We start from the raw sequence: 16181 nt of genomic DNA, 5'->3' as shown, positions 1-16181 counted from the left end.
CGCTTGATGCTGTGTATCTTCGAGGTAGAAACGGACGGATACAACTAAACAGAACTCTTTTCCAAAAGAGACGAGCCCAGCGCTTTTATATCCATTTGGGAACTGTAAGCAGATACCATCAATGACTCGAAAATAAAATAAAAGGGCATACTCACATATACAATGAATTAAAAACACATTATTCATAAGTCTTGACTTCATATGACTGTAAGAATCACTCGAAAAGAAGAGGAAAAGAAACCTACAAGTCAGAATATACATACACATTACTCATTTATTCCACACTCATAAAACTCCCCAAAGACTTCAAAAAGGGTGAATATGCAATAATCATGGAGCGAAAGGGGAATCTATGACTCTCACACCTACAACCCTTTCTAATTCACCATACAGTGACTCCAAAAGATCAAAAACGTGGCGTGAAAATGACTTGCGAATGACTATAAATAGCATATATGTATCAAAACTCCTATATATATAAATATTATTTATAGACTCCACGAGGGAAGTGAGTGATAATGTATACTTGCAGTCATATAATCAGAAGAGTATGGGATCATGAATGTACACGCGACCTCGAGAATTATGAACAATATTTATGACTTAAGTAATGAGTATAGAGTATCGAGCATTATTGAAATTAATATTACGCCCGCCATAAGAAGATACAAATTCATCAATCAACTCCCCCGAACAACTCCGGAGAAAAAGTGGAGTGTACCCCGTAACTGAAAACTCTCAGGACATCTCAATACAAGTAAAGTACATTTCCCCATAACGAACTAGCAACTGAACCATGTTGAATAAAGGTTTCATATCCACTAGAATACACGAACAGCTAGCCTTCGCACCATTGAAAACTACACAATCAGCTCACGAAATCAACGATATTATATCCCTCAAATCCAGGTCCTGCATCAAATCACAGTATTGATCAACGCTGAAATATAGATGCTCAAATCATATTACCATATATTTCTCCCATACGCTATGCATGCGCGATGTACCTTGCGCTCCTAATTGTCCATCCAAACCCAAGAACTCGCCCATATGGTACGGGCATGTAATACATGGTAGAACTAAAAACAAAACGCCTTTCGCAAAATGCCCCCCTCAACCGTTGCCCCTGAATTTTCACCACCTAAAACCCAAAACTATCCAACAAACTGTTTGCCTCTGGTTCCTCAAAGACTGTTGGCGGCGGCTTATGGGTTTGTTGTCCTTTTGGCATGTCTTTCTCATCCCCAGCCGCAGAACCCATTCCAATTCCACTAGCCGGTAGATCTGCCACTACCAGGGAGCTTCTCCTCCTTAGCATCTTTCTTGGATTAATTTCACCATCAAAACTCTTGAAATCTGGTTTAGTTGGAAGAAGGAACTCCCAATTCCTAACCAAATCTAATGCTAACAAATCACAGCCCATCCGATCATACAACCTCGAATTATGTAATACGAAAGCCCATTCGACTTTTGGTGTTACTTTTGAGGCACCACGTAGGGTTTGTAGGGTTTTTTGTCGAAGCTGTGAGTACAGAACTACGAGGGCGGGGTCGTCAGTTAGGAAGAGTTTGGCATTCAGATCTGGTGATTGAGGGGTTTCAAGGAGTGTGTAGACCGGAGACTAGAAGAGTGGCATTAGTATTATAGGAAATCTTTGAGAAAGAAGAGAGATTCTCACAATTAAAGCGCGCACAGCCATATCACGACGATGTAACATCCAGAAAGCCCATGATGCAAGCCACCGGTTACCTTCTTGAGCAGCTAATGGTAGAACCTTTTCTTCGAGAAGTTCTTTGAGAACAGGCCCATGCTCTCCTTCGTACACACGAGTAACCGCTATGGCCAATTGAAGATCCTTGAGTTGGCTCAGAATAACGTTGACAGCATCTTTAAGGCAATCGGCCAACAAGAAGAAAGCCGCAGCATATTCTGGTTATGGTTAGAAATACTGAATAAGAACAATCAATGCATTACTTACCAAATCGACGCTTCCCAAGTAAAGCATATGCATTCTTCATTGCAGCAGTTCTCCACTTCTTTTCCGAGAAATTATTTGCTAAAAGTTTTGTGGTAGCACCTTGTTCACGATTCCACGCAGCCATACGCCACAGACCTTGTAGTACCGCCTTTTTCTTGAGAGCGAGATAGTACAAACTACAATCTATGGGATTTTTGAGATCATTCTTCGTATATTCATTCCGAGCGATGACTTCAAATTGAGCTTTCTGTTTTTTTGTTAGCTTCCTTGAGTTTGGAGATAGAATATTTACATACCAGAGCATTTGCATCCGTCATCCACATGAAGATACCACTCTCTCGTGCATGTTCCCAAAGCATTCTTCCATGGAATTGTCGCGATACCATATCGGCCAGAATATCCTGACTGTTACTATGATATGCCCAATTGATCTCCCTCCAAGAAAGACTAAGTTCGTTCGCACGGCCACGACGTAGAACATGTTGTCTGAAGAACAACATAAATCTTGCGGCATTATCATCCATCGATCTACGTTGACGCTCAACTATAGCTACGCATTCAACGATATCAGCCAGGTGAATTTGCTCCTGCCTCGAAAGTTGAGGTAGAGCAATCTGTGTCAATTTCTCGGTTATAGCAGCTGCAACGCTCTCTGTGACTGTTTCGACCTCATCGTCTTCGGAGAAGCCATCGAATGTAGACTTGATTCCTTTGCTAGCTGAAGGTGCATTTTCCGAGCTGATGTAGAAATCTTCTATGTTCATCCCCAGGTGGGAGTCGATTGGTTCACCCTCAATATAATATTTAAGAATCTTATATAGTGCCAATAGAATATGCTGAACTAATAAATTCTTTCCAGCAAGGATGTACTGGCTCAGGAATTGTGGATGATAAACCGGCAGTGGGCCGTTCAACCTTGAAACGATATCGAAGAGGTCCCAAGGAGTTTTACGAGGCGGTAGAAAAGTTGATGCTGACGAGTCAACCTCTTTATCATAAACAAATAACTGGTTACCAGCACCAACGATGAAGTTACCACCTCCTAACCAAGTTGAATCACCAATCGGATGGGGTGTCAAATCTCGGATATTGACTTCTCGGATTGCTGCCCACGCTGGCCCTTTATTCAGATAATCATATCGCATTTGAGCCAATAATATAACACGGTAACGGAAACCAACAGCCAGAATCGATTGATCGTCAGGCGTTGAAGTCCAGTCCAAATCTTGAATAGTATCCTGGGATTCGTAATCCTGAGAATACTCAAGTCGTGCACCTCTGACGTCCCAAATGGTCAATTCCGATCTACTTGAGTTCACAAGTGCAGCTTTCCTAATAGAGCTCCCACTAGCTAAAGCAGGTTCACTAATACCTGTATCTACTGAACAAGTCTGTAGCCAGTCAACCGTTTCTTTTTCAATATCAATCCGGGCGGTCCAAGATCTCAACAGTCCAGAATGCGTGTAGGAAATTGCAATATCTCTTGCAAAAGTATCTAAGAATCCCGAGATAACTGGAGGGGATCCGGCTGGATCCACTGGTAGAACATAGGCTAAATCGTCATCATTTCCAAGGTCAAATTGACAGAATTCGCGAATGGAAGCTTCTTGACGGCATCCATTGACCTGAGCACTTCCCCTTCTTTGGGGTAATCTGACCTCCCATACAATGCCCTTCATCTTGGAAGTAATTGTAGCGACATGAGCAACAGGACCCTCCTTATTAACCTCAGGTAGCATGAGAATACACAAAGGTTTCCCCGCAATCGAAAACTTACAATCTGCTAGTTTGACCGCCGCGGGATGCCTAGTATCCCATAAGGTAATGTGATCGTGGTGTAAATAGATCACGAAGTTTCCCTTTCTCATGACGCATATCCTATGGACGTGTTCAGATTGCGTGATAATACTTTGGCGGAATACTGAAGTTCCGCCTGCATGTTCCAGATGCTTCCAAACTATACTTTCGTTGCCATCTGTTCGCGAAACTACTGCTCGTCCACTGACATTACGCACAATCTTTTTGATTGCAGCTGAATGACCTGTCCATAGAGCTTTCGATTGAAATCTGTGTGACCTTGGTGAAGGATCAAATAAGTTGGCTACGTCGGCTTCGAAAAACTCAATTTTCCCATCAAAATGGTGAACTAGAACATTAAGGTTACCACCAGAATGGTTGCAGAAATTATAAAGCTGAATATAGCTTGCGTCATCGCCCAGATCCGCTGGCAAACTCAATTCCAGACCATCAACATGTGCAATGTTAAAAATGTTCGTCGGTTGTTTCGTTTTAGACCCAATATTCTCCAATCCCCATGCAGAAAGATGTCCATGTTCATCCAGTACAACGCAAATTTCCGGATTTCGATTTGCAACTTCGATCAAATGCGCCAGAGCGTGGTCATCCTTCGAGTCGCTCGCTGCTCTCTCTTGAACTGCATGTTCCGTGGCAACCGTAAAATCTCTCCCATCAATGATAAATGCGAATCGTAATTTCGACAACTTTTCGCCGTCCAATCCTCTCGGTTTAATAGATTCCTGTAAATCAATCTGACCCCAAAGTTGTAGACTCTGTAGTGAATGCACATCTGTAGGCGCCCAAATCCTTAGCAAATTGTCCGCGCACACTGTATATAGCACATTATCAATTGTTTGGTCGATATGGAACGGTCTTCTCCAGTGCATATTCGTGACTGTTCGCGGATGTGGTAGGTAGGTAAAATCAAATCTCGAGTCGTCGTTCCCAAATGATAATCTCCTCCATATCTTCACAAATCTGTCGTATTTTCCACTAGAAGCAATGAATGCCGAATCGTACGAGAAGTTTGCGAACTTTACCGGATTCGCAAGTTGTTGTTTCCAAACCACTACTGGCGCATCGATTGTTGAATACAAAGCAAGCCAGGAGCTCCCCACCAACAACTCTTCTGATACTCCCCATGATAATGTGCTTGCTGTGTCAAGCCCGCTTTCATCAATCGAAATGCTGTGTTGTAGAGACCACTAAATATATTTAGCGCCACATCTTAAGAGGCCAGTTATGGTTGTGTAATGGTCACCTTTAGTACCCCTTCATCCTGGCCATATGGTTTGTAAATCCGGACATTAGATCCCGCACACGTTGCTATCTTCCCACTACTTTCGTCCAGCGCAATAGCTTCGAGTTGAGTGTCATCGTCATCGTATATCGTTTGTAGGATCGCGTCTGCGCCGGTAAGTATGACAAACGCATTTCCCGTAATATAGGCCTGCGCATCATGTAAGCAAGAAATAAAACTATACAAGATGCCCGGAACATCATTGCAAACTCACTATTAGCCTCCTGTCGTTCCAATAACCAGTACAGACAGCTTGAAGCTTGGCCTGTGCCTTTCCAGGAAGCACTGCTCTCATACCTATTTATCAGAGCGCATTCCGGAGCATATTTCCAGTAAGTAACACAAATAAGTCTCTCAATATGAGTAATTATCAATGGGAAAGAGTAAAAGGAGTCGAAAAGCAATTAAGTTTGTTGGTGAAGAGGATTCCCAATTATTGTAGCTGGAATTGATGTGTCGGTCAATAGATAGTGCGGTTCCGTACAAGAAATCAGCAGGATGACGATGATCACCCTGGTTCTTACATACACTAACGTTACGCGACTGGGGAAAAAGGAGGTCGAACATCAACGGTAATACTCATCACCTCACAAAATCTAAGATTGTCTTATCATCGTATTCCTTCTAAATGGGGTTGAAATTCGACAGTATATAAATCGTAAAGCATAAGGCTGTAGATAACCAGCAAATAATTTGATTCATATTATCACTTAATAGTTAAGTAGAAATGTAAAAAGGTCCAACTGACAAAATCATGGACCCCTCGACCTTGAGATTGAATTCGAGTACCTAACGATTATCGTTAAACAATGCTGCTGGGCTCTGGATAGAGAGTATGGCTATATGCATACATAATCTAAGAACAGTAGCTTTGGGAACAAGAATTCCCTCTTCATACTTATAACAATGATCTTTTCGTGGCGATCAACGCATAGTATGAGTTCTGAGAAGGTTCCTCGCTTGAATATCATCCGATGAAGGGGCACATCTTAGAGTTCCGTTGAAAATCTAAAATTGATCTCTTTTGTGCCAGCTTATGTCTCGAACATTGGGATATACTGGCCTGATGTACCGGAATAGGTTCGTTGACTTTACCAAAATTCGAAAATTTACCGGAATGCGATCGCAAACGTAGTTCCAGAGCCCTGACTGGCGCCGTTTTAACAATATATCTTCAGATACTAGAGAGGATAGAATAACAATAGAATGAAATTATGCTTACATACTTATCGCATATAATAATCTCTAAAACTAGAAAGGGAGTTGGGTTTACATAACCACAACCATACGAACGTTTACACCATTACAAGCAGATCTATCCAAATTTGATGATTTGTGTAATCTTACTACATCGCGTCATAATTTTCACTATTTTCACTTTGGCATTGTGGAGAACGTTTTCTTTAATATTTTATTATTGATGTTTAATCTATTCCAATTGTCCCATTCCGTTCCAACCATTCATAAGGGGGTATCTATACTTCTTTAACCAAAAACGCCTTCTTAAAAAATTCCACCTTTTGTCATTCCAGCATAATCATTCCCTGATGCTCCTGAATTCGCCGAACCTACTCTTGATTGGAGCAGTTCTGGGGGTTTGCAATGTCCCTCTGGCACTTGTAGATTGATAACGTACAGATGCAGCAACTCTTCTTCGAGAGGGTGTAGCCATGTATCCAGGGGTTATTGGATTCAAGACAGCCGGTCTCCTCTCAATAGCCGGTCGCTTTTCGTAAAGTCTTCGTGAGATTTCATCCATCTCAACTTCATCTCCAAAATCCGACCAATTCTCTGCTGTCTCAGTTCCAGGAGGTGTGCCATCCTCCACGATTGGTCGCTGATTCGCAGTTCGCTTTTGCCAGTGATGAAGCATCTTTCTCTGACCCCTCCTTGTGCTCCTATCATGCACTTCCTTTGCAGTGTTCGCCCTAGCTTTTGCTTGGATCGCCTTCAATCTCCATTTTCGAAGCGCCTCGGATTGATTATGCTCCTGGTGGTCAAGTGTTGCCTCAATATTCAACACTTGTAATGACTCGGTGCGATTCTTCCATCTATTGAAGAATTTCCTCATGACCATCTCTTTCCAAAGGGGTTCATATTCGGCTACTTCATCCGTTCGAGCTCTCCATTGGTCAAACTTGTCCATACCTATGATGTATGTTTTACCTTGGGCGAACTGACCAGCCTGCTCATTCAATGCCATTTTCTCTTGTGCCTTGGCGCGCCAACAAGAAAACCATCTTCTTGCAATAGCGTATTTTCTGTTTCTTCGAACTTTGATATATGCTTGTTTACGCTTTTCTCGTTTCGCCTTAAATGTTGCGTCTCGCCACGCGTACAAAGCCGTCCTCATTAGGAAGAATTTTCTGCATCCACGAGCGGTCTTATTATTTATGGCGATTTTCTTCATCTTCTCGCGCATAGAATCGAAACATTCACCTAGAATTCGTGGAGCTTGAAGTTCCGTAGCTTGGGCTTCAAAATCGGCCTTTTCATCCATTCTTGCATACCAGCATTTGAGGACAGACGTTGCTAGGTTTGTGTTGTCGTATCGTCGAGCCGTCTCTTCGCGTTCCCAGCGTCTGCTTCGTGTATCTTGAGCCCTATCGAACCAGACTTCCAAGCATGCAAATTTTATATCTTCCTCCCTCTGTGCCTTGGCACCTTTTAACTTTGTCTGCAATTCCCAGATTTTGAAGGCTTTGGCTACAGCACGGCCTTCTGAAATGGCCTGTGATATCTTCGCCCTGGTCTGATGTCGCCATTTGGTAAATGCTTCACGGAGGATCTTGGCACGATCGATCTCTGTAGCTAGTCTCTCTTTCTCGGCACGTTTTTTCCAACTATGCAAAGTGCCTTTGAGTACGCCTGCATTGTGGCCACCCTGTACCCTTCTTCTAGCAGGGGCTGTCTGAGCTTCGCGGTGCCATTTCTGCATAGAATCGGCTTTTTTCTTCGTTTCGGCTATAATCTCGGCTTCCTGGTTGAGTGCAATTTGTTTTACCGTCTTTTGTTTCCAAGTTTTCATGGTTTTCTCGACCGCCTTCAGTAAATTCTCATCATCTGCTAGCTGGGTGGCTTCGGCTACAGCTTGTGCCTTTTCTACCCATGTCGACAAAGCCCGTTGCTTATTCCTTTGCTCGACTTCTTTCGAAAAATCTTTTACCTTTTTCTTCTCGGCCATCTTTGAAAAGACTCGCTCAAGCATGTTGCACTTGTCAACTTCAGCAGCTTCCAGTTCATCCACCTCGATTTTTTCCTTCTTTGCTTTCCATTTGCCGAGGAATTTTTTCAGTTGGACTTGTCGAGCTTTTTCCTCGCCCAGCTGGACTTTCTCCTCACTCTCCTTCGTGTGAGACTTCCAGGCCTTGAAAGTGCGCGACCTCATCAATTGTCTTTCTGCCGCTTTTGTGGCTTCAACTTTGTCTCGAGCTATCGCCAACCAATGGGTGAAAGCCTTCTCCTTGAGATGATCATTTCTGCACGACACGGCTCTCAATCCGATCCTTGCAAATCTCTTTCCCTTCGCCCGGAATTTCTGCTCAAATTCCAATTCAGCTCTCTCAGCTTCCAGTTCAGCAAGACGCGCTTTTTCGGCATCTTTCTGGGCCTTATAAAGCCTTGCTTGTTGAGCTTCATGTATTCTTTGTTCATGAAGTCTCTGGTCAGCCTCCAATTGAGCCTGATAAGCAGATTCCTGCCTCTCTTGTTCATCGAGGCGTTGCTGTTGCTGCGCCTGAGCTTCTAGAAGTAGCTTTTGTGCCTTTTTGGCCCGGATTTTTTCCAGCCAGCCAGACAGTGCTTGCTCCTTCAGAGCGTTGTTGTTGTTCTTCATTGCAACAGCTTTCGGTTCAGATTCTTCGGCTTCCAATTGAGCTTGATGGGCAAATTGTTGCTTGTTTTGTTCATCGAGGTCTTGTTGTTGCTGCGCCTGAGCTTCTAGAAGTAGCTTTTGTGCCTTTTTGGCCCGGATTTTTTCCAGCCAGCCAGACAGTGCTTGCTCCTTCAGAGCGTTGTTGTTCTTCATTGTAACAGCTTTCGGTTCAGATTCTTCGGCTTCCAATTGAGGTTGATAGGCAAATTGTTGCTTCTCTTGCTCTTCTTGAAGGCGTCGTTCTTCCCGAAGGCGTTGCTCTTGAAGTTGTTGCTCTTCCTGAAGACGTTGCTCTTCTTGACGACGACGTTGTTGTTGCGCCTGGGCTTCCAGCAGCAATCGTTGAATTTTTTTAGCCCGAGTTCTTTCGAGCCAGCCAGACAAGGCCTGTTCTTTCAAGGCGCCGGTATCGTGCTTCATAGCTACAGCATTCAGCTTGGCTTTTCGTTCTAGACGCTCTCTTGCTTGATCTCGCCATGAAAGTAGCTTTCTGATCATCAAATCATCAAGATAATGTTCCTTGATGATTTTCGCTTTTTTGTTTTGTTTGATTACGTGTCGAACCCATGGGTTATTCAAATCGAATACTTCGCTCGCATCATAGAATTCCTCGTCGTTCTCTTCCTCTTCTAACTCCTCAAATGAGTCATGAAATTGCTCTTCGCCGTCTTCGTCGTCGGATTCGAGCTCTTCAACCTTTTGCTCCTCTACTTCTTGTTCTTCGGCTTTTTGCGCTTCATCTTCTTCAGCTTCCGAAGGGGTGGTCAACTCGTCGCTGACGTCTTGATATTCGTATGTGGTGTTGCTTATGGGAATGCGACCGAGTGGACGGCCCCTCGGAGCACCTCTCTCTGGGCGTCGATTAATTGAGCGAATGCTGCCATGTGCAGAAATCGATCTGCTCTGACTGCGAGGCGACCCATTCTCACTGGCTTCAAGCCAATTTCTAACATTGTTTATTCCACGTTCTTCGCGCCCTTTTTGGGTGGTTCTAGGTGGTTGCGGTGTAGGTTCTGGGATAGGTTCCGGTGATGGTGCGCGAGTAGCTTCCGAAATGAAGCTTTTCAGTTCATTTAATTTTGCGGGTGTGGCAGGCCCGAGAGGTAGAGGAGAGACTGATTTATTCCTTTTATGTTTTGGCTCTTGTGGTGGAGCTTGTGCCTGAGCTGCAATCCCCAGATCCAAGACGCCTGTCTCTGAATTGCGTCGTGGTAATGGCGATTCATTCTCATCGTTGTAGAGAGTGTCGCTTTCCTTATTATCTGCGACAATTTGAGAAGTAGCTTTGTTACTTCGTAGATAGTCATGTGTATCGTAATCGAATTCGAGAGTAATGCCTCTCTTGGCCAAACATTCTTCGAATTTGTCGAAGAGTGTGCCGGTGGGTTCTCCAGTGACGCCGATTTTGAATATGAATCTGAAGTATCGACTGTCATGGTCGGGGTGAATTCCAAGGTCAGGTAGGAATTCGTAGTATGCTTTGGCGAGTGCTAATGTGGGGAGTCTATCCTTTGGAGGTAGAGTGGGTAAGAGATGTTGTGCGCGAACGACGATATCATGTAAAATAACCAAATCTATGAAACATGTTAGCATTAATCATTGCGCATGCTCAATTGAACTGAAACACACCCTCATCAGTATAATAAGGTTCATCAATGGTGGTTGTCCAACTGTATGATTGACCGCCGTCATAAAGGGACGGAAGTGACAAAGGAGACATGGGACCTTATCAAAAGGGCATATACGTGGGAAAGTAGGATTGTTATAATTTGTACATACAGTATCGCGTCTTGGCGATAAAACAGCAGTCAAAAGCGAAAAAAGGGAAAAGAAAGGTACAGCAGGGGTATACAGCAATTAAACTGGGAATGAGAATGAGAATTGGAATTGCAAAATTTCTTTGAAGCTTTTGATATCTGAATTTGTGAATGTACGACGCGGGCTGTAGAGAGGAACATGATTTCGCGACTTTGGGTGGATGGGAAGTATGAAATGGAATTGTCGGACGCGACGAGAATAAAGTTTACCGGTCGAATTTTGGTGCTGAAGCTTTCTGGCGCTAATCGAAGCTAAGTGACCCTGTATTTGAAGCTAAATCTAGCGAGCTTCGACTACCGTACTTTTGATTGGCTCGATAACATGTCTTATCGTGATGACTAATCATCGGATCTATCGAAATCGAAATCCGTTCTTTTTGACTTCTACTCGTAGCATCATGTACTAATGAATTGTCATACTAGACTAGGTAGGTAATATCTGAACTCTACGAATCAATACAGCTCATAATAATTCTTATACGAGGGCGTGTTTTTGATGAATGCCGGGTCCGTGCGCAGGGACATTTCCTCACCAAAATAAGCACAAACTCATCTATTTTAAAATTCAATAACAATTAAAATAAAAATAATATTTGAAAAATCTTTTCAAATTTAAATAATTTTTTATATCAAGATTTATATGTAAATTTGGTAAAGTAGAGTTATTAATATTTATAAAGTTATATTCATTATAAAAATCACATAGTAAATATTAGTGAGTTCGGTTATTTTGCCCGGCATTCATCAAAAACACGCCCTCGTAGTCTTCACTACAACATCACTCATAGCAAACACCAATTGAAATACCATCTCGAGCGTACCTTTCCCAAATGCCACCAAAAGTTCACGTGCTTATTATTGTTAGTCTTCACTAACGAGTACCTGGTGCCTCACTACTTTCTTGCCTCACTCACCAGCCACTCAACCACTATCACCGTCACCAAATACACAACAATTTTATATCCTCACAAACCATGCCTCCACGAACAACTCAAATAAGGCCAATTGAGAAGTTTGCACAAGCCGTTGCCAAATGCTCTACAGAGGTACGTTTTGATCTGGTTTTTTCTATCTACTTTGATCCCGCTTCATATGATTGGCCTTTCAACATCCATCCCGCTTCAAACCTTACCCCTCCATACAAACATACATTATTCGCCTCTACAACCTCCCCATTATTGGCCACAACCCATCCATCCATCATACATTGATCCCCTGCCTTTATCCTTCACGCTGTTAATCTCCTGAATACCTTGCACCTTTAAACTTTCGTCTCTACAACCCATTACTGTCCCTCTCATCACCGCCTCATCAAAAACTGACAACCCCAATCATAGGCCTCTCTATACGGCAAATGCATAGTAGCCGATTACAATTCTGTTCACAAAGACAAATGTCTTACTGAATTCATGAAATTGAAAGATTGTTATTTGGTACGTGTCTTCAATTCATATTTTCACCAGTACTGTTCATGACTTATAATTATTCAGATTGCCGCGAAGAAGAAGTAGAGAAGATTTGTTTATCTATATTTTTTAAAGAGGAAATTTCATTCATTCAAGAGCCGTATACTATCTGTCGTCTTGTTCAATTATAATGTGTACTTGTTTGCATCGCTGTATGTGAAGTTTTATGTCATAGTTTTGAACGTATTCAAAGCAAAGTTTGGTATATGCACAGCATATTGTCACGCCTGTTGCCACCTCTAGTGTCTGAAGCAACTGAGATTATTCCAAACGCATTCTTAAGTTCTCAGTGATTTTCACGTTTTCATGAACACATTCTTTCGCCTAATTTCGCGAATTTATATATGAAATGAACAGATCCTATGCAATGACTCTCGTGCTTTCATGAAAGGATGTATTTGTAAGCCAGAAAGATAGATATCTAGAATGTCTGTCTATACCCGAATCTTTTTCTACGAAACATCAAATCATAACTTCAACAATCTGAGCGAAAATGTAGCTTTTTGGATCTCCTGTTCCTCTTCCAGAATGACACTCTCTTCTGCTGCACTTCCTTCTGCTTCGTTCAAAGGTCTTCGCAATGCTTTCTCAATGGCCTGTGCTTGGCTAGCGAAAGCTTCACGTAGACCAATACTCGAAGGATCTTCTAAGACCTTGTACTCCATCTTGATATCATCTGTTGGTTGAAGACCAGCCTTCTTACGCAATCTTTGCACACGATTGATGATCTCGCGACCCAATGCCTCATCTGCAAGATCTGCATGGAGTTCAACATCTAAGATAGTAAGAACATCCTCGTCTGTATTGGTCTCGAGGTTCTTGGAAGATTCATCATCCTTAAGACCTCGCTTGACAACCAAATCACCCTCTTCGAGCTTGATACCATCGACAACAATTGATTTCTCTAACACGTAGTTGTGAACTTGCTCACTAGTCAATCCTGGCAAAGCCTTCTTGACTTTTTGAACTTCCTTCTTCAACTTCTTTCCAAGGACTGGCCAATCAGCATTGACACTGTATTGTACGTTGTACTTCGCTTCGTCCGAGGTGAGGATGAGTTCTCTGATATTGAGCTCCTCAGTAATGTAGCCTTCTAAAGAACGGACGTCTTCAAGATAAACTGGGTCGTGATGGATGACAATCAAAGTTTTCAGAGGGGTCTTGAGACCAATTGTGCGGCGTTCTCTGGAAACTCTGCCCAACTCAATAACACGTTGCATGCGACCTACACGGCGCTCAACCTCTACATCAAAGAGTTCCTCTCTCACATCTGGGAAAGCCAAGAAGTGAACACTCCGTGGATCCTCAGCTTGCAACTCCTTGGGAATATGAGGTAACAGACGTTGATAAATGTTGTCTGTGAGAAATGGTGTGAATGGAGCAAGTCCTCTTGTTAGGGTAAAGAGGACTTCAAAGAGGGTGTTAAGTGCGTGCTTAGTGTCGTTTAGACCAGATTCACCCTTTAGACGTCTACGATTGAAACGAATGTACCAATTTGTGGTATTATCAATGAGATCCAGTAATCTGGGAACGACAGTGTAGAGACGGTAACCTGAATTTATTAGTTATCACTCACAGAAGAAACTTTGAAGGATCGACTCACCTGCCATCTCCTGATTGACAAACTTCAGAAGACTCTGACAACTAGCAAGAATCCATCGATCCATGACGTTGGTGTTGGTAGCTTCGGCAGTAGGATCGAATACATAATCAACGTTCTCCATCTTCTTAAGCAATGCTACCTGTCCTTCGAAAAACTTGTAGCTGTTCCACAAAGGCAAAAGAACCTTGCTCACAACTTCCTTAACTCCAGCTTCCTTGAAACGCAATGGCTCAGCTCTTACGACTGGGGAATTGATGAGATACAAACGCAAAGCATCGGAACCATATTTGTCCATGACAATTCCAGGATCAGGATAATTCTTCAAGCGCTTTGACATCTTCTTGCCGTCTTCTGCAAGCACGATTCCGTTGACAACACAGTTCTTAAAAGGTGAAACGCCGAATAAATGTGTACCCAAGACAAGAAGGGTGTAAAACCATCCTCTAGTTTGATCAAGACCTTCCGCAATGAAATCACCAGGGAAAGATTGCTCAAATTTATCCTTGTTCTCGAATGGATAATGCTGACTGGCATATGGCATACTGCCAGACTCAAACCAACAATCAAAGACCTCCTCAATACGTTTGAGTTGGCCTTTACCCATCTTACTTGGGATGGTGATGTGATCAATCTTATCTCTGTGGAGGTCGGTAATTTCGCCTTCGTAACCACTGAGCTCCTTCAACTCGGCGATACTGCTGATGCATACCTTCTCTTCATAATCGTCACTGACCCAGATTGGGATTGGAGTTCCCCAATATCTATTTCTCGAAACATTCCAGTCACGGGCATTTTCAATCCAACTAGCGAAACGCTTTTCCTTGACAAAGGATGGAGTCCAGTGCGAACCTTCAATATTCTTCAACATATCAGGAACAATTTCGGGAATTCTGATGAACCAAGAAGGAACAACTCGGTAAATCAATGGTGTGTCTGATCGCGGACACATAGGATAACTATGCTTAATAGAGGATTCGACAACTAGACGCCCAGTTCCCTTCAGATATTTAATGATGGCTTTGTCGGCTGCTTTGACATGAAGGCCAGCAAAATCCCGAACTTGCTCGGTGAAGTGACCGGTCTCATTAATTGGACATGGAGCTGGTCGCTGCTCGTTGATGATGCCGGCTTCCATTGCGACATTGTAATCTTCCTCTCCGAAAGCTGGTGCTTGATGAACAATACCAACACCACTGTCGTCGGTGACGTATGCAGCGTTCAAGACCTTGAAACCATGCTCCTTGAATTCTTCATAGAAATAGTCAAAAAGCGGCTCGTATTGCCAACCAAGCATATCTTTACCCTTGATCTTTTCCACAATCTTGAACTTGGCTTTCTTAGGGTCCTTGTATAGTGTACCGAGCAATTTCTCCAACAAGATATAGTTCTTTCCCGAGAGTTCGTCGTGAATTTTGACGTACTCGAAATCTGGATGCGCGGCTAAACCAGTGTGCGATGGAAGGGTCCAAGGAGTGGTTGTCCATGCCAAAAGACATGTTGAGGGGTCCTTCAATAATGGGAAAGATACGACAACTGCAGGATCAGTGACATCTTGGTAGTTTTGATTTGCTTCAAAATTACTCAAAGCTGTGGTGAGAACTGTCGAGTATGGCATGACTCGGTAGCCTTGGTAGACAGATCCCTTCTTGAAGATTTCACTAAATACCCACCACTCTGATTCCATGAACTTGGGGTCCATTGTCTAAGATTGTCAGCTTGAAGATACCAATCCGCTTCTATAAAGACCTACCTTGTAGTCGTTATCAAAATCGATCCAACGGCCCAATCGGTCGATTGTCGTGCGCCATTCCGACGAGTATCGCATGACAATAGCTCTGCACTCCTCATTGTATTTTGCCAGCCCCATCTTCATGACAGCATCCTTTCCAGAAATACCGAACTTTTTGTCAATCTCGTGTTCAATCGGCAAGCCGTGTGTGTCCCATCCGAAACGTCTCTCGACATGGTAGCCCTTCATTGACCAATATCGAGGGATAATATCCTTGATGGTAGATGCGAGCAAGTGACCATAATGAGGTAAACCAGTCGCGAAAGGAGGTCCATCATAAAAGGTATATCGAGGCTTTCCCTCAGAAAGTCTACAATGAAAATAAACAATGTCAGGACATATTGATTTTGTTTACATTTGTGGCAGGTTGACTTACTCGAGTTGTCGCTCGAAAGCGTTGATCTCCTTCCACTTTCTGAGAACTTCTTCTTCCTCTTTTGGGAAATCCATATTTGCTTGTGTTTGAGTTATGGAAAGTCTCAAGAATGTTAGAAGGAGTTTCCTGTGGATATAAATTTGGCGGGGTCGAAACGAGGGGCGGGCACCGAATCTCGTAT

At 43.0% G+C, this 16181-nt stretch overlaps 4 protein-coding genes across 4 annotated transcripts; 1 reads left to right on the top strand and 3 right to left on the bottom strand.

Annotated features, from left to right (window-relative positions):
- Positions 1–1141: 1141 nt before the first annotated feature.
- Positions 1142–5370, bottom strand: EAE98_012315 (uncharacterized protein; the record flags this gene model as incomplete). The annotated part of the gene is made up of 6 exons (XM_038959940.1): positions 1142–1621; positions 1679–1929; positions 1979–2225; positions 2275–4980; positions 5037–5225; positions 5290–5370. The coding sequence occupies 6 exons, from the start codon at positions 5368–5370 to the stop codon at positions 1142–1144; spliced, it is 3954 nt and encodes a 1317-aa protein (XP_038803697.1).
- Positions 5371–6612: 1242 nt separating this feature from the next.
- Positions 6613–10669, bottom strand: EAE98_012314 (uncharacterized protein; the record flags this gene model as incomplete). The annotated part of the gene is made up of 2 exons (XM_038959939.1): positions 6613–10523; positions 10579–10669. The coding sequence occupies 2 exons, from the start codon at positions 10667–10669 to the stop codon at positions 6613–6615; spliced, it is 4002 nt and encodes a 1333-aa protein (XP_038803696.1).
- Positions 10670–11635: 966 nt separating this feature from the next.
- On the top strand, positions 11636–12345 carry EAE98_012313 (uncharacterized protein). Its single transcript, XM_038959938.1, has 3 exons — positions 11636–11812; positions 12104–12199; positions 12257–12345. The coding sequence occupies exons 1-3, from the start codon at positions 11741–11743 to the stop codon at positions 12275–12277; spliced, it is 189 nt and encodes a 62-aa protein (XP_038803695.1). The 5' UTR covers positions 11636–11740; the 3' UTR covers positions 12278–12345.
- A 170-nt stretch (positions 12346–12515) lies between these two features.
- EAE98_012312 (uncharacterized protein) lies at positions 12516–16074 on the bottom strand (the record flags this gene model as incomplete). The annotated part of the gene is made up of 4 exons (XM_038959937.1): positions 12516–13784; positions 13836–15537; positions 15586–15934; positions 16001–16074. The coding sequence occupies 4 exons, from the start codon at positions 16072–16074 to the stop codon at positions 12700–12702; spliced, it is 3210 nt and encodes a 1069-aa protein (XP_038803694.1). The 3' UTR covers positions 12516–12699.
- Between the last annotated feature and the right edge of the window lie 107 nt (positions 16075–16181).

This window comes from Botrytis deweyae, assembly GCF_014898535.1.
Source record: "Botrytis deweyae strain B1 chromosome Unknown BDEW_063, whole genome shotgun sequence".
NCBI classification, from domain to species: Eukaryota; Fungi; Ascomycota; class Leotiomycetes; order Helotiales; family Sclerotiniaceae; genus Botrytis; species Botrytis deweyae.
The sequence above is the reverse complement of the archived record's forward strand: the minus strand, read 5'-3'. Positions and strand labels throughout refer to the sequence as shown.

Excerpts from the sequence above, each read along its gene's own strand:
- EAE98_012313 (XM_038959938.1), top strand. The coding sequence starts at position 11,741 with ATGCCTCCACGAACAACTCAAATAAGGCCAATTGAGAAGTTTGCACAA. Across the intron at positions 11,813-12,103 it reads TTGCCAAATGCTCTACAGAG|GCCTCTCTATACGGCAAATG; the intron begins GTACGTTTTGAT and ends CCCCAATCATAG. Across the intron at positions 12,200-12,256 it reads AATTGAAAGATTGTTATTTG|ATTGCCGCGAAGAAGAAGTA; the intron begins GTACGTGTCTTC and ends ATAATTATTCAG.